Below are 27408 nucleotides of genomic sequence, written 5' to 3' on the forward strand. Positions count from 1 at the left end.
GGCGGTGCTGGTGAGCGCGGGGCCTGGGGCCGAGGCGGCGCGCAGCGCTGACAGCTAGTCGGTCGCAGCCTCCGGCCCCCTCTGCACCGGCGCCGACCACGAGCCATGAGCCCCGGGCTGCTGCTGCTCGGCAGCGCCGTCCTGCTCGCCTTCGGCCTCTGCTGCACCTTCGTGCATCGCGCTCGCAGCCGCTATGAGCACATCCCCGGGCCGCCGCGGCCCAGGTGAGCGGGGGGGTGGGGGCGGGGGCCTGGCTGGGGCGCTCGATCGCGGGGTCTGGGGACCGCGTCCGAGCCAGCGCCCAGGACGGGGGTCCAGCCTCGTCTTGTACGCACGGCCAGCCCGGAGACGCAGGCCCGGAGAGGGGCGCTAACTATTCTTAGTAACAAATTACTCACAGCCGCAGCAGCTGCTGGGCGCCCACCGCGCTTGGCTGGGCCGCACAAATGTGTCGGCAGCTACAGTCCTGTCAGGTAAGCGCTGCTGTTACCCCATCGTTCAGACCTGCAGACTGAGGCGCACGCGGGGAAGTCACCTGCCAAGGTCACACAGTTGGTAAGCCTAGATTTAAACCCAGGTTAGCCTGCTTTCGAAGTGGACGCTGCTAACTTTAGGACTCGGACAGGGCCAACCTGTTCAAATACAGAACACTGTACTCCCGTCACGTTTCTCTGTGTCTGTGTTTCTGTCCTGGGACATTCCATTTGTCCTTAGTATTTCCATTCCATTTTGGCCACTTTACCAATGGCTCCCATCAAAAGCTAACCTTTCTTTTTCTTTTCTTTCTTATTCCTTTTCTTTCTTTCCTCCCCCCCCCCTTCTTTTTTGGAGACAGGGTCTCTCTTCAAAGCCCTGGATGTTCTGGAACTCACTATAAACCAGGCTGACCTCAAACTCACAGAGAGATCTGCCTGTCTCTGCCTCCCGAGTGCTGGGATTAAAGGCTTGTGCCACTATGCCTGGCAAGAGCTTTTTGAAGCCTAGAGTAGATGTGTTATGAAAGTGTCCCAAGGGCTTCCCATCACTTCAGAGTTGAAAAATCCAGTTTCACATGAACCATACCACACAGCTAGCAAGCTACTACTAAGTTCACAGGTAACTTAGTACCTGTCCCCTCTTGCCCACTTTGCATACTACGATTGCCCCAAGCCTGTCTGTCTCCTACATCTCTCCATTGGTTCTCCCCATTCACCTTCTCTGGCCTGTGAGTGGTATTTTCTTGTTCTCATATCAAACAGGCTGTCCCAATCACTCTATGTAAAGGCTGCCCCGCCCTGGGTAATTTTAAGACTACCCCTGGAGTCACCTTTTTTCCACCTGTTGACTGCCCCATGCTAAAATGTGAGCCCAAATAGGGCAGAGATGTTGGGTTTGCTTGCATCATACCACCAGGGCTTGGCATGTTGCCACTTAATTTCTCAATAAATAAATATCTGTTGAATGAATAAATAAATAAGTAAAGGTATTAGACACATTTCTTAAAGACCTCTGGATATGAACATTCTGGAAGGTATCATCTCCAGTACAGCAGCCTGAATTCCTGTTTGTGGACCCGAGTGACCCCTGTAGCCGGAGACACGGGGAGGCCACTCTTCTCTCCCTTGTGTCTCTGCCCTCCTTTTAACCTTGGGGGTCTCCCTTGGACCCCCCCCCCCCCCTTGCCTTGTTTAGCACTTACAATTTTCACTCCTCCTAAACAGGCCTTCTCCAGGACTGCATGACTTGGCTTAAGGCTATGCTAACTCCTTAGGGAAGGGGCCCTTCTGTTGGACCTATAGCCCCTTAAGTCACTGTGCCACCTCTTGTTAAGTGTCTGTCTCAGTCACTGTGGTAGCCTTGATGTCTTTCCCAGCAGAATCTGGCACATGCACAAATTCCAAGTTGGATGGTGGAATATCTAGGTTCTGTCTCCAAGCCATCCATCCACAGTTTAGAAACGAGCAAGCATCTGTTGTTCTGACAATGTCTTCTAAACCTATGGGCTTTGGACCTTTCAGACCTGATTGGAGAAGGCAGGACTGCACTCTACTCACTCTCTCTGGAAGGAAGGAAGGAAGGAAGGAAGGAAGGAAGGAAGGAAGGAAGGAAGGAAGGAAGGATAAAAGGGTGAAAGAAAAGGATATAATGTGCATACTTTTAAAACCTACCCTTTGAAAGTGTTTAGCTGAGCTACAGAGTTGCATAACCATCAGCAGTAACTCTAGAACGTTTCTTTCACCCCCAAGAAGAAATCCTGTATCCATTGTCAAGAACGCCCTGTCTGCCTGCCCAGGCATCCCTAGCACTGGTCTGCATCTGTCTCCATGGGTGGTCTGTACTAGATACTTCATATGAAAGGAAGCTTACAACCTGGAGCCCTTTGTGTCTGCCTTCTTTCACTTAGGACAATGTTTTAAGGGCCATCTGTCTTAGTTTGCTTCTACTGTTGCTATAAAACACCATGGCTAAAGGGAATTTGGGGAGAAAGGGGTTTACTTCACTTTGCAGGCTACAGTTCATCATCTGGGGAAATCAAGGCAGGAACTTGGAAGCAGGGACCTGGAAATGAGAACTGATGCAGAGGCCATGGAGGGAGCTGCTTACTGGCTTGCTCCCCATGGCCCACTCAGTCTGCTTTCTTATACAACCCAGAACCACCTGCATAGGGATGGCACTGCCCACAGTGGGATGGGTCCTCCTGTATCAATCACTAATCAGGAAAATGCCCCACAAACAGAGTGCCTGCCTATAGGCCACCTTGTTGGAAACATTTTCTCAATTGAGGTTCCTTCTTCTCAGATGACCCTAGCTTGTGTTAGGTTGACAAAACCAGACAAAAACAACCCTGAGTCTGTCTGTCCTGTGTTGTCATTCTCTCCATCTCTTCCACCAGAGTCTACCTGTGACTTCCAGGTGTGTTGAGGGGAGAGCAGTGTGAGGAGGCCCAGGTTCCTTAGTAGGTGAACTGAACAATACATAAATCCAGAGATTTGGATTTAAACTGGATTGGTGGTTAAATAGAAAACAACTAAATGAAAGTTCTGGAACATCTTCTAGCACAAATGAGAGGCCCTGGCGTTCAAAGCCCGGACTCATAAAACTGTGGTTGATAGGAAATCTATGTAACAGCGTCAGTTCCTTCGGTGCTCTAGGGCTGTGCCAGCTTGGGAGCAAGGAGCCCTTTGCCTGCAAGGGGCAGCTGCTGCGCCCCACCCTGGCCTCCATCCTCCTTCTCTGCAGGAGGCCCTCCCCCAATATGCCTTCTCTGCTTTAAGTTCAGCATCCTATGGCATTGATCCATGCATAGCTGAAGACTCAAGCCCCACATTCTGAACCTACACAAACACTTTCTGCTGCTTTATTCCTCTGTCTCTGCCGTAAGCTTCATTAGCCCCTGCACTCCTGGTCCTGTGCAGCCTCAGCCCCTGGCCCCCTGGTCCTGTACAGCATCAGTTCCTGCCCCCCTGGTCCTGTGCAGCCTCAGTCCCTGCCCCCCTGGTCCTGTGCAGCCTCAGCCCCTGCCCCCCTGGTCCTGTGCAGCCTCAGCCCCTGCCCCCCTGGTCCTGTGCAGCCTCAGCCCCTGCCCCCCTGGTCCTGTGCAGCCTCAGCCCCTGCCCCCCTGGTCCTGTGCAGCATCAGTCCCTGCCCTCCTGGTCCTGTGCAGCATCAGCCCCTCCCCCGCTGGTCCTGTGTAGCATCAGCCCCTACCCTCCTGGTCCTGTGCAGCATCAGTCCCTGGCCCCCTGGTCCTGTGCAGCATCAGCCCCTGACCCCCTGGACCTGTGCAGCATCAGCCCCTGACCCCCTGGACCTGTGCAGCATCAGTCCCTGCCTTCCTGGTCCTGTGCAGCATCAGCCCCTCCCCCCTGGACCTGTGCATCAGCCCCTGTCCCCCTGGTCCTGTGCAGCATCAGTCCCTGCCTTCCTGGTCCTGTGCAGCATCAGCCCCTCCCCCCACCTGGTCCTTTTGCAGCATCAGCCCATTCCCTCCCCCCCCCCCCGGTCCTGTGCAGCATCAGCCCCTGCCCTCCTGGTCCTGTGCAGCATCAGTCCTTGCTTGCCCGGTACTAAGCAGCTTTAGCCCCTGTTCATCTGGTACAGTGTCACAGACACAACTTGATGACAAAGGGTCTTCTTTAACCTTGTTTTAAAGTTGATTTGGGGATAGATATCTTTTGTTTGTTTGTTTTTTGTTTTCTTGAGACAGGGTTTCTCTGTATTGCCCTGGCTGTCCTGGAACTCACTCTGTAGACCAGGCTGTCCTCGAATTCAGAAATCTGCCTGCCTCTGCCTCCCAAGTGCTGGGATTAAAGATGTGCAGCCACCACCACCACCGCCCAGCTTGGGATAGATACCTTGACATTGTCTTCCAGGTGATCTGATAGAGGCATCGTTAGCTTTTTCTTCCGACTCAGATCGCTGGTACATGGGTTGTCTAGGATGGGGACTGTTCTACAAAGCGCAGACAGGGTTTAGCCACAGGAGAGCCCCACTTCCGGTCCTGTTCTATATCATCATCCAGTGGACTTGAAGTTCCCAGCTGAGCATTTGGTACCTCTGACATAAGACACGCACGTGGTTCTGATCTGTGGAAACCTGTGGTGAATAGCGTGCTTCTCAACCACTGTGGGGACATCTCTCTTGTGGCCTTGCAGTGGGCTACCTAGATGGTCTCTGTTCATTTATGATCCAAGTCCCTAGAATCCTTGGACCCCCAGCTGGCCAGTCACTCTTATGGGAAAGCGGATGTTCTGGGAAGTGCTGCCCTGCCATATGCAATCTATCACTAGGGCTATGACAAGTGGCTTCTGTGGGGGGCTGGGGGGGGAGGGGTCTTCCAGTGTTCACCTTAACAGTTTTACCTTCCTGTATCCAGGGCCAGGTCTTCCCGCTTGTTTTCTCCCTTGTGCCCCCTGCTGGAGACAGGGGGAACTTCCCTTAGTTCCCTTCTTCCTCTGGCCTTCCTAGTTTGCAGTTGATCCAGGTGTAGACCTTGGAGGGTAAGGAAGACCCAGCGTCAGAGAGGTGACTCAGCTGAGACCATCCACCCCGGTTTGTATAGTCTTAGGATGATGAACATATGATTCTGGAAATACGGCCCGTAGCATGTGGTGCCTGCCGCTTGCTTACCTTCCTCCAAGGCCCCTCCCGCAGAGTGACCTCAGTTGCCCTCCACTTCCTGCTCCAGTACATTCACCCACCCCCTCTCCAGGCGGCAGCAGAGCCTTCTCTCAGCCCCGCGCCTCCCCCTCCAATCGCATGCTCAGCTTTTATTCTCGCCTCCCACTCCCCCCAGCAAATAGAGCAACCGGGGAGAAATTCCTACCCTGGCTTCCGCTGCCACAGCTGCCCACCCCTGCCCCACAGCCCACCGGTACCTCCCAGCTGCTCTTGCTGGTGGTCACTGATGCCTTGACCAAAGAGTCTGTCCCCCTGGCTCAGAGTCCCTGCTCCAGCAGCACCTCCCTCCTCTATACCACCAGTTTTCTTCTGTGTCTGCCCCATCTGTATATAACACACACACACACACACACACACACATACCAACCTCCATCTTGGAAAGCCTGTCTCTCCACCCTCTCTTCACCCCCAGCTTCTGCCCCCACAGCAAGCCCTCTGCAGACCCTGCTATGGCCTCCAGTCTCTCCCACCAGGGCTTGAACTCACTCCCATTCATCCTTGGCCACTGCTTCTCTACCCTAGGTGCCCCAGGTGCCCCCCACCCTAACACCCACCCCTGGCCCATAGATTGGGTCATCTCCTTTGCTCACCTGACTCTGCTGCCTCCTACCAAGCAATGTGAACTCATGTTCCTAGTTACTCTGCCTTTGCTTTGTGGCCTTGTCATGATGTTCCAGCTCTTGGGTCCCCTTTTTCTGTTTCCCTGCGTTCCTGTGGCTTCGCCTGGATACTGGCTGGCTGGAACATGGCACCTTCCTGTGAGCTCTCAGTCCTGGGTTTAGCATAGTGTGTTCTCTGGACTCCAGATGTTGTCTCTGCTTCCCATCCTATAAGGCAGTGGTTCTCAACCATCCTAACACCGAGACCCTTTCACACAGTTACTTGTGTTGTGAGAACCCCCAATCATAAAATAACCTTTGCTGCTGCTTCATAACTATAATTTTGCTCCTGTTATGAATCTTGTTTGTTTGTTTTAAGATGGGGTTTCTCTGTGTAGCCTTGGCTGTCCTGGAACTTACTCTGTAGACCAATCTGGCCTCCAACTCAGAGATCCATCTGCTTTTGCCTCCCAAGTACTAGGATTAAAGCCATATGCCTCCACTGCCCAGCTCTGGTATGAATCTTAGTGTAAATATCTGATTTGCAACCCTCGTGAGAGTCGCGACCCACAGGTTGAGAACCACTGCTACAAGCCCTTCTTTTTGGTTCCTTGGTTGACACAACTTAGTGGGTCCAAAGCCATGCTTCTGACTTTATTTACCTGCCTCAGGTTGTTGGTCCTGCAACAAGAGAGTAGCTGGTGGGATCAGGTCACCCTAGGTTGTCAAATGTTAATAGAGAAAGAAGTTAAGCCAAAAAGTGAGGAATCTCTGGGAAAGGAGGCACAGTTTACTTTGTAACTCTTGGTTACACACGTGTATGGAGCACGGAGGCACAGTTTACTTTGTAACTCTTGGTGCTTGTGTGGAGCACGTGTCCCGTAGCTGTCCCACAGTTTGAGGAAGCAAGGTCATTGATGGGGCTCATTCTTCAGGCAGAACCAGAGGTCTACGTCCTGAACCCTCCGGCCGATGCACAGCTGTCCAGCGTGGCTGTCTGTATCCATGCCACCTTGCCTGGCTGTTGGTCTTTCTGTCTTGTCCTCACTGGCTGCCACTGCCTCTGACTTCTCTTTGCACCTTGACCTGCCTTTATTTCTAGTGTGGCTATAAAAAGGACCGAGTTAGGACCAAGTCAGATCCTCTCTGTGCTTTGCTTAAAACCTTCCAGTGACCCTCACCTCACTGAGGTCAAAGTGCACAGTGCCTTCCAGCTTCCACACTCCCACCTTGGTGACCCTGCCTTGTGCCCTTCTCTCTTCTGGGACTCTGCTTCATCGTGTACAGTCTCCTGCTGCCCACGGACATGTCTCAGGGCCACTGGACCTGCTCTTCCCATAGTCGGAATGTTCTTTCTGGTGTCCAAAGATGTCCAGAATGTCATATGTGGTGGCCAAATCTCTCACAGCTGTGTGTCTAGCCTACAAGCCACCACCCTTCTCCCCTCCCCCTCTGTGTGTAGTGTATAGTGTATACATGTGGATGTGTGTAGAGGCCAGAGATTTGAGGTCTTCTTCAACACTGTATGCCTTACTTCTTGAGCCATCTTCTCTAACTAAATCCACAGCTCACCAGTTTGGCCACACCAGCAGCCTGTGAGCTTCATCTCCTCACTCTCAGGGGATTACAAGGCAATCTGCCACGCCTTTTGTTTTTTTTTAAACACTGGTGCTTGGAATTAAACTCAGGCCCTCAAGTTTTCATGGCGATTTTTTTAAGAACTGAGTTATCTCTCAGCCCTCAGTGAGCCTGTAAAGGGGTGCTCTTTATCTGTATTAAATGTCGCCCCCAATACCTGTCCCTGTGACTCTACCACTCCATCACCATTTCATCTCAAATCTCTAGCCCAGGTTGGCTCCAAACTTTATGTAGCCGAGGATGGCCTGACTTTCACCACACTACCCCAAGTCCTGGGATTACAAATGTGCACACCACCACACCTAGTTTATGTAGTTCTTGGGATGGAACCCAGGGTTCCGCGAATGTTAGGCAATCACTCTACCAATGGAGTCACATCCTAGCCTGTTGTTTTCCATGTCACCAGACTCTATGGCACCTTATTGCCTTGCCTTCTTTGGGTCTGTCCCTGGGTTCTGTGACTTAGAACAAATATTCCCATTGTAATTTCACTGCAACCTTGTTCAAAAGGCCGCAAAGCAAAGAGGATAAAATGATACGCATGCCCACTCGGAGCGTGCATCAGGGTGATGGCGAGCAGGTGTGCTTGTGATCTGGTGTTCATGCTGAAGATTGCATGTCCTGTCCCCTGTCCCCTGATGAGATGCTGTGGGGCTCTGCCTGCTGTCTGCTGCACACTCCAGGCAAATGGTTTCACTACTCTGTCTCTGTCTGACCTGTAAATAATGATGATAATGATGATTGCGGTGTGAAATCTGACCATGTGATGTTGGGGATCAAGGGTATGACACAGCATGGGACTTGGCACATGGCAAATGTCACATGCGTATTGGAAGCCACTGAGTCCTTCTTTCGTGCCAGCCATCGACCTCTGACCAAAGGGACTAAAGTAAAACTACTTTTTTTTTTTTTTTTTTTGGTTTTTCGAGACAGGGTTTCTCTGTGTAGCCCTGGCTGTCCTGGAACTCACTCTGTAGACCAGGCTGGCCTCGAACTCAGAAATCCACCTGCCTCTGCCTCCCGAGTGCTGGGATTAAAGGCGTGCACCACCACGCCTGGCTTTAAGCCTTTGGTACCATTGGACCAGGCTTTGCACCATCGGCACCTTGGGCCTGGTGCCCTCAAGCCAGCACCATGCTCCTCCTTCAGCCTCCGTTCCCAAGACCACCTCTCCTGGTCCTGAGGGGAGGGTGACCGCTACCAGGCCTGATGTCTCCCTTTCCTCTAGCTTCCTTCTTGGACATCTCCCCTACTTTTGGAAAAAGGACGAAGATTGTGGCCGTGTGCTCCAAGATGTATTTCTGGATTGGTGAGCCCCAATTTGTCTCTTGTTGTTTTGACTCTGGGTCTCTCAGCAAGAACCCCACTTTGTCTAAGCCCCTCCTGCAGAAACTCTCAGTCTGCCTAATGTGCCCCAAGGCACTCCCGTGCCTCCTTCCAGGTCACCCCACCTTCCAGGTCGCTCCTACCTTGGCAGCTCCCCTGAGCATAGAGGCAGATAAGGCTTTACGAAATCAAGAGTTTCTGCTGACTACCGAGATGCCTTAGAACAGCCGTTAGAATCTCTGGGCCTCAGTTTCCTCTTCCACAAGCTGGCTTGGAGCGCAGGTGACAGTTACTGTTGGGGCTGTTATTTTCTGTCTTTCAAAAACACTTCCAAACGCTTTTGTGGGCAGAGGACGGTATTTCAATTCTTGTTTAATGGATGTGGAAAATGAGTTTAAGGGGGTCCGACTTAACAATGAGTTAACAACGGAGAAGAGACCCCCATCTCCACCCCCCCCCCCAGCCCAGCCCCTAATGACTGGTTCTGAGTGTCTCTTGGAATGGGATGTTTCTGCTACTCCTCCCGACAGTGGGGTTCCACCGAGCCAGGAATGATGGGATAACTGCTTGGGGGAACTGACAGTCACTTCTGTCCCCAGGGCTAAGAAGTATGGTCCTGTTGTAAGAGTCAATGTCTTCTACAAGACCTCAGTCATTGTCACGAGTCCGGAGTCAGTCAAGGTAGGAGTTGCCATGTCTGGTGCCATGTCCTCCTTTCCCTGGTTGGTGGGTGACACTGGGCCCTTCCAGGCAGCCTCCTTTGCGTCCTCTCCGCTGATCTGTGGCAGGCTTCTCTGGATGCTCCAGCCATCACAGATGCTGTCAATCTTCCTAGAGGTGGGGCTTAAGTGCCCCCCTGATACAAGGAGTGTGGGTCTTATTTGTATCACAAACAGGTACCCACTATCTACAGGAATGGACTCAAATCTGAGCACTGACCTGGGCCGAGTGACTTCATTATTTTGTGCCTCAGTTTCTTTATCTTACACGCTTAAACATGGGGCTGAATTGATGTGTGCAAGCCTTCCAGGCCATGCCTGGCAACATCTCAGTCGATGGTGCTGATCCCACAGTGGACTTGTGGGTGTGGCTCTCTGCATGCAGGGTGGCCTGGAGACAGAGGTGGGGAGGGGGGAATCTATATGAATTCAAAGACAGCCTGGCCTACATAGTGGTTTCCAGGTCAGTCCAAGCTACAGAGTGAGTCTCTGTCTCAAAAAAAAAAAAAAGATTTTTTTTTTTTTTTGGTTATTGTTTACTTCTTTAAAGAGTACCAGACTTCAGCTTGACAAGTGACTTGCTTGCAGACGAGTCTGGTCTTTTCCAGCCTCTCTTGAAGGTCTGTAGTGTAGGCTAGAACAGACTTGACTCCAGGTTGGGCCAGCCCCTCCAAAAGGGAATTGCTACCCACAGCCTCTCCTGAAGACTTCGTGTCTGAGGCTGGTGTGTTCTGGCAAGGATAACTTCAACCACCTGTGCTGTGTCTGAACCCTGAGAGCCTCAAAGCTGACAGCTGCCCATTCATTCTGCTAGCACAGATCATGCAGTGTCACCGTGTATGCATACGCACACAGCATGTTCATGCAGTGCTCAGGACTCGTGTAGAGGGGCTCTTTCTACATATAGCTCTCTTCCAGGATGCTGGCCTGAAACTGCCAGCCTCCCGCAGCCTACCCGGAGCCTGACGTCTTTCTGCCCCACTTAGCATGGCTGCTGGGCTATATCTGGGTCTCCATTAGTGTCTTTGTCCTGGAATTGACTGGGAAGAAGCTAGAGTAGCCCTCGGTCACCGTGCTCTCCTCTGCCTTGCTCTTCTGTCTTTTCAGTACACATTTGCACGTGTCTCGTCCAAGCATCTGACACTAGACACTTTATCCATTTCCATTTGCCCAGTTTTGTGGTTGTCTGCAGCAGAATAAGTCCTTAGCGGTTACCGCCTCTGGTGTGGCATCAGCAGAGGTGACCAGAGGAAGGGGCTCATGGTGTCTCTCTCTCTTACCCCCTAAACTCAGCTCAGTGGTCAATCATGGATTCCCAGCCTCTGGCACAGCAGGTTGTGGGAGATAAGCTGGTGGTGGCAGCTCAGTGAGGGACTCTCGTTTAGTTCAGGAGAGGTTTACAGATGTGAGAGATCTTTGAAAGGAGCGGGAAGGTGGCGTTTGCTATCATGGTCTTGTCTGGGTGGGATGATGGCAGAGCTTGATTTATAAATTGGGGTTGGTGGGGTGGGGCTGAGGTCCCTGGGGTGGCTCATGGTGCAAAGTCAGCCACCTCTGGGGTTTCCTTTCAGCTGAAAGCTTGGTTTAGACCCTAGAATGGAGCCCACAGGAACTAGAGAAATTCTCAATTCCTTCCCAGGCTCCAGGATCAAACTTAGTCTCTGACTGGGCCCTGTGTTGCCTCTGCTGCCTACCCCACTATCCCTAGGGTGTGGACTTCCCTCAGCCTGGAATCTGGTGTTCTCCCCTTGTACCTGGCCTCAGATTTCCTGGTTCAAATCCTGGGTTCACCACAAACATTACCTTGCTTCTATTTTTGTTGTTTGGTTTTTTTGGCACAGAGTCTAACATAGCCCAGGCTGGCCTCAAACTCACTATGTAGCCAACGACAGCCCTGAACTTCTGATCTTCCCACCTCCATCTCCAGTGCTGGCATTATTGCTTTCCACCACCATGCCCATTCTATGCAGCGCTGGGGACGGAGCCCATAGCTCTGTGTTTACTGGACAAACACTCTACAAACTCAGGGGCATCTCAGACCTCTTGTGCCAGTTCTAAATCTCTGTTTTTTCCATCTGTGTATCAAGAAGCATAGAGACCAGCAAGCACCTCTGAGGGTTGATGAGGCAGGGAGTAAACTGCAGGCTGTTGATGAGCCCTTTGCACTTACTGAGCACTTGCTGTGTACCAGGCACCATTTTCGGCTCTCTCGCTGCAGAAGTGACTGACTCCTCACCACAACCTGGAACGGGCAGGCGCCCTTTAACCATTGTCATTGTATAAGGAGCACCAGGGCCAGAGAAGGAAGCTCATCCAGGGTTATGAAGTCGCCAGATATGGAGCAGGCTGCTGAGCCCAGCCCAAGCCATTCTCTACTGGGCTAGACTGCCTCAGGGAGTGTCGGGTACCATCCATATTGATGTTGATATAGCTTTTGAGAGGCAAGATGGCCCTTCCTCCACAGAGTACTCCTTCATCTGGGACTGGCCTGGGGCTGTGGATAGAGAGCCCATCCTAAGGGTCTCTCCTGTGTTTCAAAGGCTTTGAAGCAGTGTGGGCCACTTTCACTTTGGAAAGCTTTGGAATGTATGGTGCATGGTCCCGTGCCCACTCCAGCTGTGTGCTCATAGGACAGTCCCTCGGCACCTCTGCACCTTTTCCCACATCCCTCTACAGCTGCTCTTGCTTAAAGACAGGCCTCCTGAGTCCACTTGGTCATATATCTGCTGTGTTCCTTGGGGGCTGGGGCTTGGTGCTGGTGCTTGTGTGCTGAGTGCAGCCTCTCATGGATTGTGTTGTTTGGGGATATTTAGAAGTTCCTGATGTCCACCAAGTACAACAAGGATTCCAAGATGTACCGTGCGCTTCAGACTGTGTTTGGGGAGAGGTAAGGACCAGAGGAAGGAGGACTCCACTGGGAACAGGACACCCTGTGCATGGTGATCCCACTCTCGGGATTGGAATTCTTCCCCTCTGGAGGCAGATGGGGTGGGGGGCATTGTTGATGCTGGGACATAGACTCACCCTGCTTTATTTATTTTGATATATATAAAAATGGCAGGTTTAGGATGCACACGATGTTTTAAAACGCATGTCACACTTCCTCTTTATCCTGCTAAACAGACAGTGTCATACTCACTGTCTTACCCACACTATGGTCTGGCTACATCTGGCTATATCACACCACTGAGTCCCAGAGCCTTTCTTTAACCCTGAGGTGACCCTGTGCCCACTGAGCAGTCCCTCCTGCTTCCCACCTTCTCTCTGGCACCCGGTTTCTGTCTCTTGCAGACTGTTTGGCCAGGGCTTGGTGTCTGAATGTGACTATGGGCGCTGGTACAAGCAGAGGAAAGTCATGGACTTGGCCTTCAGCCGCAGGTGAGCGCATGGGATGGGACTGGTCCCGCTGGCCAGGGGTAGTGCTGGCTGGAGAGGGCTCCTTGGTGGGGAGGCCTCATTCAGGGGCCTTACCCAGCTGAAGGGAAATTTGGGGACATCAGAGGTCAGGAGAGAGAGTTGAGGGAGGCCCCTATATGGCTGGCTTGGGAACACTGAGGGCTGCATGACCCCAGTGGCCAGAGGTGGGGACAGGAATGGAGTCCCTGCTAAGCAAAGCTGCCCCACTCAGACTCTGGGTCTCTTATCCATTTCATTTTTAAATTCTTGACAGTGCCTTATTTTTTTAAATAACCCTTTTATTGAGTTATACATCACATTCCACATACTTCACTCACTTAAAATGTACCATTCAGTAGACTTTTTGGTCATCATAGATCTGAGCCGCCATTATCCCTTAGTTCTTATCACATTAACTTTGTCTGGATTCTCAACATTTCATATACATGGACTAACAGTACGTGGTCCTACACATCTGGCTCCTCTTACCAAGACTGATGGTGATAGCCTGTGCTAAGTTCCTTTTCATTGTTGAGTAATATTCTACCACGTGGCTACTACTGTATGTTGTTTACTCAGTTAGCAGGTATTGGGTTGTCTCCACTTTGGAGCTATCAAGAACAGTTGCACCAGGACACATTGACACACAGGGTTTTGTGTGAACCTGTGCCTTGGTTTCCCTTGGGCATAAATACCATTTGTAGTCACACTGAGTCTGTGTCCACCATTCTGAGGGAGGTAATGTTTTACTTAGATATCATCTCAAATTTACAGAAAAAAAGTCATTTACTCACGTTGACTTATTGCTTCTAGAACTATATTTGATTTATAAGTTTGTCCTCTGTGTGTATCCGTGTTTATTGTGCTGGGTATGATACATGTCGATAACTCCAGCACCTAGGAGACTGAGACAGGAGGACGACAAGTTCTAGGTTAGCCTGAGCTACACAGTGAGACCCTGTCTCAAACAAGCGAACTGCATTCATATATGTGTGCATATGTGAATTGTTTTGGTTTTGCTCATTTGCTTTCTGAGATAGAGTCTCACTATGTAGCTCTGGCTGTCTTGGAACTCATTATGTAGACCAGGATGGCTTCAAACTCACAATGATCTGCTTGCCTCTGCCTCCCAAGTGCCAGCTGGCACAGGGTCCTGCAGCCTGGGCTTGTTTGTAGTCTCCTGGTGACAGGGCCCAGGTCTGCCTTCTTGTAGAAACAGAGTGACAGACACCCCATTCTCTCAAGAATCATCCCACAGGGCTTCCTGATAGTCTGACATACAGACGGCCATGCTAACTTTGTCTAGAAGTCAGGGCAAAGGATTAATCAGGGGTTTTGGCTGTAAGGTGGCTCTAGAATGAGTAATCTGTGGGTCCTGTGTGAGCATTCCCTTCTGAGCCATCCCTGTAGCCTCTCCTAGAACCCCCATCTTCTTTCTTCAATGCATTTTTTTTTCACTGTCCTGGACAGATGTCAATAAAACTCAGACCTATCCTACCCTACTGCTTGGTGGCCTCGAGTGGCTGTCAACTGAAACATGGAGGTCAGCCCCTCACCCCTAGTCTGCACCTACCTTACTAGTTGCTGGTTCCCACCACCTGCAGCCACCATGTTCTTTTTTACAGTGTGCTTTCTCTAGGAAATTCCCACTGCCTGTTTGATACCAGGCTTAAGTAGCCCCTCCAGGGCTGAGCTCACACCCAGGCAGTGCTGTCTCTGCTGGAGTGAGGATGACAGGATCACAGTGGAGACTGAGAGCCAGCCGAGGCCCACGACTGCTGCCCTCACTTCTGAGGGGAACATAGATCCCAACCAGATGGTTCTAACCACAGGGTCCTGACGTGAGGATCAGGCCAGTAGGGTGGCTCATCTAGTAGAGATTCTTGCCACCAAGCTTGACGGGTACACCCAGTCACCCGTATGCATGTGCGCATGCACTATGCGTACCTGCCTAACCCATGAGCAAAACAGTCCATTGCTCTGAGACACACAGCACAAGGTGTGGCGTCTTGGCCCTCTCAGGTGGCAGGTCAGAGGCTGGACATTCATTTGCATTTGTGGGAGCTCTTACCAGATATCAAGGTGCTACCTCAGAGATACGATTTCATTGTGAACACCTGCGTTATCAAGCTGTAGGGACAAGACTTTGGACAGTGCAGGCATTTCCAGGCTGAGTGAGACCTAACTCACCAGTGAGGGCCGAATAGGAAGTGCTGGTGGGTCGGTCTCCAGCCACTGTCCCCACACAGTGTCACTTACGCTTTAAACAGAACTGGGAAGTACACTCCCACTCTCTACTTTTCTAGATTTTACTTTAACTGGAAGAGCTTGGTCTATTTTTTTCCCCCATGAAAGACTAGAGTATTGGAGGCAGCAAGATGGCTCAGTGAGTAAAGGCACTTACTGTTAGGCCTGGCGACTTGAGTCTGATTCCTGGGAGCCACTCGGTGGGATGAAATAACCAGTTTCCACAGGTTGTCCCCTCTGACTGCCATGAGTGCACCTATGTGCACATATGCATGTGCAGTGTGTGTGAGAGCGCGCGCGCGCGCGCGCGCACACACACACACACACACACACACACACAGTAAATAGATAGATGCTTAGAAGACCACAGGGCCGAGACCGCACTGTATCCCTTCAGCACGATTTTCTGCTTACAACGGCAGCAAGTAACTCAGTATTGGCCAGCCACACACTGCCCAGATAGTTCACCCAACTGTGATTGCTAAAAACAAGCAAAACAAGAACAACACAAGCCAACCGCTCACTGCCTCCCTGCAGACGGTGTGAGCAGATGAAGAGAACACCAGGCACTAGGATCTTGCATTAGTGCTTGAGAGACTGTCCTAAGGACCATCTGGAAGCTGGGCAGATGTCCCAGTGCTAATGGGAGGGAGGACAGGGGAGGAACTTGTACGCAGCAGCAGCAGCAGCAGCAGCAGCCGCCAGAGGTGGCAGGGAGGGATCAGCAGGGGGCAGAGCCTGCCCCTCCCTTCCCCAGCCAGTGGGAGGAGGGATTTTTACCTCCCTAAGAGCACCAGTTGCTTCCAAGGTGCAGAGAGGTGCAGAGAGCAGGCTATAGGATAAAAGGCTTCGCTGGCCTCAGCCAGGGAAGGTTCAGTAAACCCTCAGTGAGCATCAGTGAGGCCTCAGAGCAGCAGAGGACTGTGAATTGCCCATCTTCTCTCCTAATTTAAAAAATGTTGTTTCTCTTTCATACTTCCTCGTTGACGTTTGAAAAGCTCCCTATTTGAAGATAATTCCAAATTTCCAGATAAATTTCAAAGTGAAGAATGTAGGTCCGAGGGGGGTGGGGAGGTGGCTCAGTGGTTAAGAGCAGCACTTACTGCGCTTGCAGAGGGCCTGCCCCCCCATCTCTCTACATGTGCACCCACGTACACGCATGCATGTGCACACTCAAGTACTAGCACCAACATTATGGCTCACAACTGTTTAGCTCCAGGGTCCAGGGGATCTGAAGCCTTCTTCTGGTGTCCACTGGCACCTGGCATGTGTGTGGCACACTTACATACATGCAGACAAAACACCCGTACACGTAAAACAAAAATACACAAATCTTAGCAGGGCAAAAATTACCCATGTCCCCTTTTCTCAGATTACAATTCAACACTTTCAATTATAAACATCATTTTCTCTCCGTGAAAACTTGGGAATATGTAATGGAAAATGTGCCAGTCTCCCTTCCTGCCTCCCATGGCTGCTGGTTTTGAGTTTGGTGTGTATGTATTCTTCCATTTACCTCTCTAAATTCTGTGCCTGGGAGATGTCCCAGGGCAGAGAACACAGTGGCTCTGGGAGCTGAGTTGTGTATGGCGTCTGGGGTCTCAATTCCATTTAGAGTGGAATTAGACCTTTTCATTAGACTCAGGCACTGTGTCTGCTCATGACCAGGAGTGAGATGGGAAAACCAGAGACTTCAAATGGTAGCCTGGCTCGGGCAGGTAAGGGGAGCAGACAGTGCAGACAGAGGGGAAGGACGGGTCCCACGGAGCTGTCTCTAGGACTGTAGGGGACACCAGAATTTCAGCGTTGTCACGTTCCTTTGAACATGACAGAGGATGTCAGAGGCAGAGACTGTGAAACCATTAAGGCAGGGGTGCATTGGGGGCAATGGGGCAGTGTCCATTCGGGACTGGGTTCAGTTGCTCTGGCTCCAGGCCCAGTCTGGGAGTTGGTTTGGGAGGCTGGCAGGGCCCACCTGCCTCACTGAGGCAGAGTGGAAGGGCAGGGTGGTGAGCCATGGGATGCGTCCCCAGCTCCTTGGTCAGCCTGATGGAGACGTTCAACGAGAAGGCGGAGCAGCTGGTGGAAATCCTAGAAGCTAAGGCAGATGGACAGACACCCGTGTCCATGCAGGACATGCTGACCTGTGCCACCATCGACATCCTGGCCAAGGTGATGGGTGGTGCTGGCTGGTGGGGCAGGGGTGGGGAGGCTGGGGCACAGGGCTTGGGGGTCTTCTCTTTTCCTCCTCCTGTAGCGCACCCGCTATTCTGGGCTCTGTGTGGTTTCCATATGCTTCATCTCCTTGGCTATTAAAAGTGACCTAGTTTGAGATTGGGGTTCTGACTCTGGCCCCAGAAATGCACCCTCGGTGGTATTGGGACTGGCTTCAGCTGGTCAAGGCAACTGTGGATGTTCTCTGAGGCCTGCCTGGCTCCATTCTTCTCTACAACCCTGTGTGATAGGGCTGGTCTGGTCACAGTGGACTTGGTAATGAGGTAGCACAAAGCCCATGTGGAGGCAGCCAGTAGAGTCATGGACGGTGCCCTGGCATGTGGATGTGCACGCCAGGGAAGGCTGCAGCTCAGGGAGAAACAGCATTGGGCCAGGGAGGAGGCAGAAACTCAGGATGCTCAGGACTCCTCGTGGGTCACTGTGAGGCATGCATGACACAGAACAAGGCCCAGGTCTCCAGCCGCCTGTGTGAGGCTCTGTGCTGCCCACGCATCTCCAGGTTTGACCCCAACTTTCTGTCCCACAGGCAGCTTTTGGGATGGAGACCAGTATGTTACTGGGTGCCCAGAAACCGCTGTCCCAGGCAGTGAAGGTCATGCTGGAGGGCATCAGTGCATCCCGTAACACCCTAGCAAAGGTACTGCCTGCCCTTCCCGGGGATCTTGTTGTATTTGTGCCTCTGCATGTGCTGAAGCGCCGCCTTCAGTGACTTCTTTCAGAATGGGTTTTGTGTGCCAGTGTGTCCAGAACGCCTTCTGAATCCACATTTGCATGCCTTACTTAAGAGCAGAAGGACATAGTCAGAGAGGCGTAATGTAAGTCAGGAGTTCATTTTTGTCTTGTGTTAAACAATCCTCAAAGCAGACTTCTAGGGGGCTGTGATGACTTCGCCATGTCAGATGTTCTGGATTCTTCTGTTTTGGTGTTCCACTGTCCTCAGCAAGTCACCTCATTGTCATAAGATGGCTGTTGTAGCTCCAGCTATCACTTGCTTATTCCAGACATGAAGAAGAAGAAGAAGAAAGGGGAAAGGTGATTCTTGAGCCAGTCTCCGGTTTCTTTCTGTTCCTGGGGCTTTTGGTCTATGTGCTTGCAGCCCCAGACACCACTCCATCTTTTCAGCCATTGACTCCAGTCCTGACTGTCTCTCTCCTCCAGGGGCTCTTTTTTCCCAGCGCTGAGGCAGCAGAAGGGCCTCCCTTCCCGTCATTTCTAGGATTCGATGCAGGAGCGGGAAGCCGTGTTGTTCTGGTCTGCCTGGCTGCTTGATCTTTTCTAGAATTTTCTCACGTTCTCCCCAGCACGCTGCTCTATGGATTTCTGGGTGGGGCCTAGGGAGGGACCCGGGGACCTTAAGGGCCGCCTTGAGCCTTGCCTCTCCTTCAGTTCATGCCAGGAAAGAGAAAGCAGCTTCGGGAGATCCGCGAGAGCATCCGTCTGCTGCGCCAGGTGGGGAAGGATTGGGTGCAGCGCCGCCGCGAAGCCCTGAAGAGGGGTGAGGACGTGCCGGCCGACATCCTCACGCAGATCCTCAAAGGTGCGCGGTGAGGCGGGGCACCCAGGGCTCGGGATGCTCCCGTCCCACCATCCAACGCTCCTTACTATTGGCTGTGCCTCTGGCTTCAGAGAAAGCGATGCCCCGTGAGCCTGCGAGCCCGGGCTGCGGAGGGGCTGAATGTGTCCTTGCCTTTCAGCTGAAGAGGGAGCTCAGGACGATGAGGTTCTGCTGGACAACTTTGTCACCTTCTTCATTGCGGGTGCGTAGCTTGTGGTGTGGTGGGCCCAAGCTTTGCTCTGGTCACCTTAATTCTGACTTAGCTCAGGGCTGGTCTAAACCTAGTTCCCCGCAGGTCCCGGGGGAAGGGAACCTGACTTCTTGCTGTCCTTGTGACCTCGCAAGTGGTTGGGCTGTTTGGGAAGCTGGCTTCTTTGGCTCAAGAGAGCTTAGCTGGAAATTTTGGGTTGCCCCATTTCAGATTTATTGGCTTGATATAAAATGTGCCAATAACGTTCACTCATCTGCTCATCTTGTGAGTATTACTGCTCACCTAGAAAGCCCCTCCTCACCTCCAACAATCTGGCAGATGTCTCCTCCTCATGGACACCCTCAGTGATTGCCCACTGAGCACATTTTGGCCCAACTAAAAGCTCTATCCTCATGTCCAGCGAGTCCCCTCCTGATGTGAGACTATATTTATCTGAGTTGATTTGGTGAGGGCTGTCTTCCCCACCATAAGGGTTACCTGTTCCACATTAGCAAGGCTGCATGGTGTGGAGACTCCCATGGCCCTGTGCAGCAGGTACCCCCACAGAAGGGACAAAATGAATGGATACTAGGATGGATGGCTCAGGTGAACAGTGGAGGGCAAGTCAAAGGCCCCTGGCAGGAGCAGACAGACACGTTCTGTTGGACGGGAGCCTGCCACATGGATGAGATGTGTCCAGATGGGCAGAAGCCATACAGAGACCCCCTTAGAGCTGCACTGCAGGGCACCCTCCTCACACAGATCCGAAGCTTCTCTGAGGACCAGGGAATAGCTTGGTTGGTAAACTGCTCGCCATGCAAGCATGAGGAATGGAGTCATAGCTACAGCACCCACATAAAAGGCTGTGTGCAGTGGTATTCACCCAAATCCTGCCCAGGGAGAGGAGATGGGGATCCCTGGGGCTCACTGGCCAGCCAGCCTAACCTCATCGCTGAGCTCCATGCCTGTGAGAGACCCTGCCTCACAAAGCAAGGTGGACGGGTCCCTAGGAATGACACCTGAAGTTGACCTCTAGTCTCTGCATACATGTGCACACATATGAACACGTGTACCCCACATACACACACAAAGAGAAAAGCAAGCACAAACCCACATCTGAGTGGAGCCAGGTCTGGTGCGGGAGGCCCAGACAGCCAGAAGCTCACCCCCTCCCTTGTCAGCTGGGACTGCTGCTGTTCCCTGGGCTCTCCACCTGCCTCCCAGTGAGCAATCCTTCCCCTCCTCACAGCCCACCTTAACCCTGTGTGAAGCCAGGGGCTAGGAGGGGCTGCTCTGCTGCACATGCCTCAGGCAGCCCGGGCCATCCTGGCCACGCCTGAGCTGTCCTGGCTCAGATTCTAGGAGCAGGTGGCATCACCTCCCTGTGCCAGCTGGCAGGGAGATGGCTTGGCTGGTCACTGGTGTCTACCTGCTGAGCCACTTGCCCCTCTCAACTGCTTTCACGTGACTCAGTGCCCCTCCCTGCAGCCAAGTCACCCTAGGGGGAGCTTGACCCTGTTGATTTGATGGTATCCTGCCTGACCTCTGAGAGGCTTTTGGTTGGGTGCTCTCCCATCAGTTCCTGTGACTGGAGGGGTGCCTCCCTTCTTGGACCTCAGGGGATGCAGAGGCTTTGGAGAGACCCTGCCTCCCTGAAGCAGGGCAGGGCCTTGGGCTCAAATACTTCCAATTTCAAGCTTTTCCTGGCTTCAGCATTTTTGAGGCAGGGTCTCTATATAGACCAGGCTGACTTCAAACTCAGATCCACCTGCCTCTGCCTCCTAAGTGCTGGGTTTAAAGGTGTGGGCCACTAGCATGATTCTTTGTCATTTTTGCCTGTAAAACAGGACTACTGTGTGGGGGATGGAAGGAACAGCTCTCAGAGCATCTATGTGGAGGCATGGGCAGGCTTATCACCCACTGGCTAGTGGGGGGATTGCAAAGACAGACAGACAGACCATCTCCTTCATATCACAGCCACAGGAGGAGGGAAGATGTGGACTCTCAGATGCTACCAAGAAGCTGGCTGTCAGGGCAGGGCATGGATAAGAAGCTGGCTGTCAGGGCAGGGCATGGACAGTCCCTGCAGTCTCACCTAGAGTGCTCCTTCCTCTTTCAGGTCACGAGACTTCTGCCAACCATCTGGCATTCACAGTGATGGAGTTGTCTCGCCAGCCAGAGATCGTGGCAAGGTATGAAGGCTGCCCTTGGGACTGGCAAAGGGCTTTTCTGATGTCTTTCCGAGAGCTACCTGTCCCCGCATGCCATAGCTGGAACTCTCCGATAGACCCTGCTTCCTTTTACCCCAGGGCCTTTGTACTTGATTCCAGGCCTAGAGGCCTCACTCTCTGCTTTTCTCCGGGACAACATGTTCTTCTCCAGAGAAGGCCCCTAATCCCCACCCCACCCCCAAATTGCCCTAGCCCAGCACTTTTTCCCCGGGGCACTGTTGGCCCTGAGTCTTTGTTTGCTAAGAGAGACCAAGAATTTCGGGCCAGCAAGAACTGTGGTCTCATGCCCTGTGCTCAAAGCATCCCAACTGTGACTGACTACCAGCCCGTAGGTGTCAGGACCTAGGAGGGTAATGGAGTGGGGGAATGGGACACAGCACCTGAGCTGGTCAGGTTCTAGCTGGCTTCCTTTGCTGGGTACCCTCAGACGTGTCAGAGAGCAGACAGAACTAAGCTCAGAGCCCATGGCCATGCAGGGAGCTGAAGGAGCTCCAGGGACAGGGAACAAGCCTGTCATAAGCATTGCTGGTCACCAGCAGAAAAGAAGGAAGTGAGATGGCATGAGAGTATAAAATAGCTTGTTGGGGGCTGGACAGATGGCTCAGTGGTTAAGAGCACTGGCTGCTTTCCAGAGGACCCAGGTTTGATTTCCAGCACCTACATTGTGGCTTTCAACCATCTTTAACTCTAATTTCAGGGGTCCAGTGCCCTCTCCTGGCCTCCGTGGGCATTGCATGCATGTGGTACAAGGATGTACACATAGGCAAAACACTAATACACTCACAATTTTTATAAATAGCTTATTGGATTTTAAGTAAATATATGTGTCAATACATGTGTGTGTAGATATGCTAGAAATATGCACTTTATTGCAGATTGGGGGTGTTGCTCAATGATAGAGCACCTGCCTAGCATGCCCAGGCCCAAGTTGTATCCCAGATACTGGGAAAATATATCACATTTGAATGATTTTTAAATTCAAAGTCCAAAGACACCAAGCACATTGACACTGTGGTGCAAGCCTGGCTATCACCTCACCCCAGGGCCTTTTTTATCTCCCCAATTCAAAACACTGCCCTGTTAAAACAGCGGCCCTCTCTGGCCCCTCAGGACCCTGATCTATCGAGGTGCCAGGCGAGAACAGCATCAGTGTGTGTCTGTCTGTATAGGTTACTTTAACTCACCACTGGGTCCTCAAGGCTCGTGACTGTTGGAGCCCAGGTCAGAACTACCTTCCTATTTGAAAGTCTAGATCTGGCTCAGTCATGGCGATGGAAGAGCCTTGGCTTCTCAGGACAGAGTGACATTCAGGCCACTTCTGTCCCTCATCTCCTGCTTGCTACCTCCAGTGATTATGAATATGGGTGTGCAGCTCCACCTTCAGAGATTGTGGCCTACTACCCTGAGATAGAATTACCAGACAATTATTCTGATTCTAATTTTGTGGGAGCTACCACCCCGCTTTCTGTGGCAGCTGCCCAGCTGTCTGTTCTCACCTGTGTCTGACCCCTCCATGCCCCCACATTATTGGCAATTCCCTGGTCTTTCTGTTTTCTTTTTCCCCCAACTGCCCTGCTGATGGGTGTGAAGTGGTCCAGACCCATCCTGAGTCGGTGGCCTCCCTGGCCCATTCTTGCTGGTGTTTCTGCTGTCAGTCTACCATGCTGTGCATCTAAGACCCAGCATCAAAGCATTAAAGGCTATGCGGGATGTGTTCAAGCAACAAACAAGGATGGATATTTTAAGGTTCCAGGAACATAGTTCTGATTTGCTGTTAGATGTGGCCTGGCTGGAATACAGCTGCCTTTCCCAAAGGGGCAGGCGACATGTGTTGGTCGGAGCCCCATACCTTACTCTTCAATCTCTCTACCACCCGGCACCGTAAAGTGCTTCCGGTAAAGGTTTCTCTCCAAAGTGAGCGTCTCTGTCTTACCTGGCAGGCTGCAGGCCGAGGTGGATGAGGTTGTCGGTTCCAAGAGGCACCTGGACTACGAGGATCTGGGGAGACTGCAGTATCTGTCGCAGGTGTGCAGTATGGGTGAGACACCTCTGGGCAGATGTGGGGAGTCGGAGCCGCTGCCTCACTGGGTCCTCCTTGGAGCCCAGGCTCCCCTGGACTCAGTCAGCAGGATAGAGATATCCTCCCACCCCCAAGCATGCAGCCAGGTTGGAAAGTGGGCTTCAGGCAAAGCCTGGCTGCAAAGCTTTTCCCCTAGCAGCTGGTTCAGCAGGCCCCTCCCAGTCAGTCAAGTACAAGGCTCCCCTGTGCTGTAACAATGGGCCCTGCCTTGGGGTCCCAGTGTCCCCCTGTGTCCTTTAGATCTCAGTTTCTCCTTTGGTTACACGAGGGGTGTACTGATGTTCTGGGAATCTGGCCCGTCCTGGGACAGGGTGTTCAGTGGGAATGGGATGGGGATGGCACACATTGCCACTGGTCTTGGGCTCTCCTGATTTTCCACACCATCTTCTTGTGTGTCTTCTGTAGGTCCTCAAAGAGTCTCTGAGGCTGTACCCGCCAGCGTGGGGCACCTTTCGCCTGCTGGAGGAAGAGACCTTGATTGATGGGGTCAGAGTCCCTGGCAATACTCCTCTCCTGGTGCGTGGGGCCCTCAGGTGGGCTGGCCTGTTTGTCCCCAAGGTGGTCAATCTGGGTCTCAGGTCAGGGAAGTCATGTGCCTCTTACTATGACGACACTCAGTCTCCTGGCTGCCTTGCTTTTGTTTGCCTCAGTCTCCCTGTGACCCCGTCAGGCCCTCTTCTCCCTTCACACGTCCAGCCAAGGCTTAGTCACTTTCCTGGGGCTCCAAATGGCAAGAGGGAGACATGGGGTATTCTTGGAGTTATTTTATTCCTGTGTGGTGTGTGTGTGTGTGGTATATGCATGTGTGTGGGCATGTATGTAGGTGCTCGTATATGTAGTGTGTGTGTGTGGGGGTGGTGGTGTGTATGTGTTTGGGCATGGAGTCAATCTTCAGTAAACCCAAACTTGCAGATGTGGCTGGTCTCTCTGATCACCTTGCTCTGGGGTTTTGTCTCTGCCTCCTAAGGCTGGAGTTGTAGCAGGGGAGCCATGCTCAGCAGGCATTCTAAGTGGGCTTTGAAGGCTTTGGAGTCACCATTGCCCCAGTCTTTGCTCCCTCCCGAATTTTCTTAGCTCTCCTCCCTCTTTTTTTTTTTTTTTTTAAGATTTATTTATTATATCTTAAGTACACTGTAGCTGACTTCAGACACACCAGAAGAGGGCATCAGATTTCATTACGGTCGGTTGTGAGCCACCATGTGGTTGCTAGGATTTGAACTCGGGACCTCTGGAAGAGCAGTCAGTGCTCTTAACCGCTAAGTCATCTCTCCAGCCCTGCTCTCCTCCCTCTTTACCGCCCTTCCTCCCTCTGCCCTGGACCTGTTGCATCCAACTGGACTGTGTGCTGTTTACTCACCCACTCAGCTCGTTGGCCTCCCTGGCTCACCCTTGCACAATAGTGGGTGATGGGAACCAGAGTCAGTCCATTTGTGTGCACAGAACAGTGCTCAGCAAATACCTCAGTCCATGTGTGCACAGGACAGTGCTCAGCAAATACCCCAGTCCATGTGTGCACGGGGCAGTGCTCAGCAAATACCCCAGTCCATGTGTGCATGGGGCAGTGCTCAGCAAACACCCCAGTCCATGGTAGATCTCTTGGCTCCTCACCCATGCCCAGCATCCCCACTTGTGTTCACAGCTCAGCTTCTGGCTGTTGCTCTCACAGGGACATGAAGTGGGCAGGCCCAGCATGGCCAGTGCCCATAGCCCAGTTAGGGGGCACATTGCTTTCCCAGGGCTAGGGACATAGGCCTTGAAGACCCAGGGCATAGGAGGTATAGAAGCTCCCTTAGGAGGATCCTTGGGGTCAGGTGAAGGAGGTGGGCAGCTTCCCTAGCTTCTGCCCTGAAGGCTGAAGTGAGCCTGTGGTAAAGGAGGGGCCAGCCTCCAGCCTCCAGCCTCCAGGAGGAAGGTACCTCCCAGCACCCGGTCTCAGTCTGTGGCCACTTAGTTGCTGGGTGACTTCAGGTAAGTTTCCGAGCCCTGTTGTCTCATCTGTAAAGCAGGGTTCACTGTGGCTGCTACAGGGCTGTGCAGGCAGAGAATGGCACGGCATGGCACACACTGATGGCAGTGGACATAGCACAGTGTCCCCTCTCTTCCTCTTTGAGGTTTTCCAGGGGGGCTGTGGAATGCCACACCTATCTAATAGATAGAAAGGTGCTGTGTTCCAGGTCACCCCTGGGGGGCTGCAGTGGGTTGGGAGGTGCGAGGGGAACAGCCTGGGAACCAGAGACAGCAGCTCTTTTGCCCGGCAGTTCAGCACCTACGTCATGGGGAGAATGGACACCTACTTTGAAGACCCATTGACTTTCAACCCTGACCGCTTCGGCCCTGGAGCGCCCAAGTAAGTCCCTCCTTGAGCTGCTATGATGGGGTCTGTGGGTGAAGCATCATCACGAAGGCCTCTGGACTGAGCTACCCACACCCACAGGCCCTCTAGAGCCCCAGGAGGGGGCTGTGGCCACCATCACAGCTCAGAGCCAGCAGCTCACTTGCTCTCTTAAGTTCCCTTTCTGTTGCGGGGATAAAAACTCTGACAATGTTGGCTTTATCAGGGGGAAAGGGCTTGGCTTAGCTCACAGTTTAAGGATGCAGTCTGTCCCTGGTGAAGTCACAGAAGTGGAGGCAGAGAGGACAGGGCATGGCTATGCCAGTCCTTACCTCACCTCTCCATCCTACCCAGGGCATCGCCCAAGATGCCTTGCCCAAAGATCAGGCCACTCACAGTGGGCGGGGCTTCCCACTCAATACTGTGACTAAGATAATGGTCTCCAGGTATGCCTCCTCCCGGCTTCTAGATGCTGCCAAGTTGATGATCAATAGTAACAGTCTCACCTGCCCGAGGGGCAGAGCTCAGCAGTTTTCTGAAGATGGTTCTGCCCCTGGGCCCAGGCTGGTCATGGGAGGGGACAGTGGTGTGGACACCTCGCTCCTTGTACTGACCCTGACGGACCTCTCTCCTGCAGGCCACGGTTCACTTACTTTCCCTTTTCCCTGGGCCACCGGTCCTGCATCGGCCAACAGTTTGCTCAGGTAGGGGCTGTGTTGTTTGGAGCTTCCAAGAAATGACTACAGGGTGGGGGCCGGGCTGGGGTGCCTGAGAGGGTGGGGGTGGGGGTGGGGGCTGGGCATGCCTGACAGGAGAACAAGAAGGAAGAGTCTGCATTTGTGCCTCTCCACCTCTCTCTCTCTCTCTCTCTCTCTCTCTTTCTCTCTCTCTCTCTCTGTCCCCTTCATCATGTCTTCACTGGCCCCTCCTCCCCCTTCTTTCCCCCTCCTTCCCTCCACGCCCCTCCCCAACAGATGGAGGTGAAAGTTGTCATGGCCAAGCTGCTTCAGAGGATCGAGTTCCGGCTGGTGCCTGGGCAGCGCTTTGGGCTACAAGAGCAGGCTACGCTCAAGCCATTGGACCCCGTGCTGTGCACCCTGAGGCCCCGGGGCTGGCAGCCTGCACCCCCACCCCCACCCTGCTGAGCCCTGGGTAAGGTCAGACTCCTTGGACCAGGGCCTCATTGGCTCCCATTACTGCCCATGGCCACCACCGGCACCCCTGACCCTTCTGCCACCTTCCACAATGGCTCCTGGCGAGCCCTGTCCCCTCGCCTGCTTCACACCCTCAGTGCTTCCTGTCATTGCTGGCTTTTCAGCTCTTTCTGGTGGGCCCTGCCTGACTCCCAGCTATCACCACAACTACCATCGTCTCTCCCAAACCTCCAAACTTCTGCACTGGCCACACCCTCAAAAGAGACACACCTTAACTCTTGCTCACTCCCTAAACTCTTCAAGTGACATGTCCCCCAGGAAGCCCTCCTTGCTTCTCACAGCCAGGCCAGGGTCTCTCCTCTGTGCTCCTACCTCTAACACACTGACCACACTGTATTGTGAATGTCTGCTCATGTGACCAGCTGCCCTGCCAGGCTGGGAGGGCCACAGGGCAGGGTCTGTGTGCACTTTGCCCCTGAGGCCCCTCTTGCTAACTAGGGTCTGGGACAGAGTCGATGCCCAATAAACGTGTGTTGACTGCATGAA

The 27408-nt window shown here is 52.7% G+C and overlaps 1 protein-coding gene across 1 annotated transcript; it reads left to right on the forward strand.

The window, feature by feature from the left end:
* Positions 1-27408, forward strand: Cyp46a1 (cytochrome P450 family 46 subfamily A member 1). Its single transcript, XM_021179032.3, has 15 exons — positions 1-224; positions 8626-8706; positions 9323-9404; positions 12256-12329; positions 12734-12820; positions 17119-17257; positions 17847-17957; positions 18707-18857; positions 19015-19077; positions 21185-21257; positions 23237-23321; positions 23782-23892; positions 25635-25723; positions 26346-26412; positions 26683-27408. Exons 1-15 carry the CDS (start codon positions 106-108, stop codon positions 26851-26853), a joined length of 1503 nt encoding a protein of 500 aa, XP_021034691.1. The 5' UTR covers positions 1-105; the 3' UTR covers positions 26854-27408.

This window comes from Mus caroli, unplaced genomic scaffold (genome assembly GCF_978045245.1).
Source record: "Mus caroli unplaced genomic scaffold, Mus_caroli_1 scaffold_14, whole genome shotgun sequence".
Lineage (NCBI taxonomy): Eukaryota > Metazoa > Chordata > Mammalia > Rodentia > Muridae > Mus > Mus caroli.

Bases quoted from the DNA above. Each gene is read 5' to 3' on its own strand.
- Cyp46a1 (XM_021179032.3), top strand. From the start codon at position 106: ATGAGCCCCGGGCTGCTGCTGCTCGGCAGCGCCGTCCTGCTCGCCTTC. The intron at 8,707-9,322 runs GTGAGCCCCAAT...TTCTGTCCCCAG, and splicing joins CAAGATGTATTTCTGGATTG to GGCTAAGAAGTATGGTCCTG. The intron at 21,258-23,236 runs GTATGAAGGCTG...CTTACCTGGCAG, and splicing joins CAGCCAGAGATCGTGGCAAG to GCTGCAGGCCGAGGTGGATG.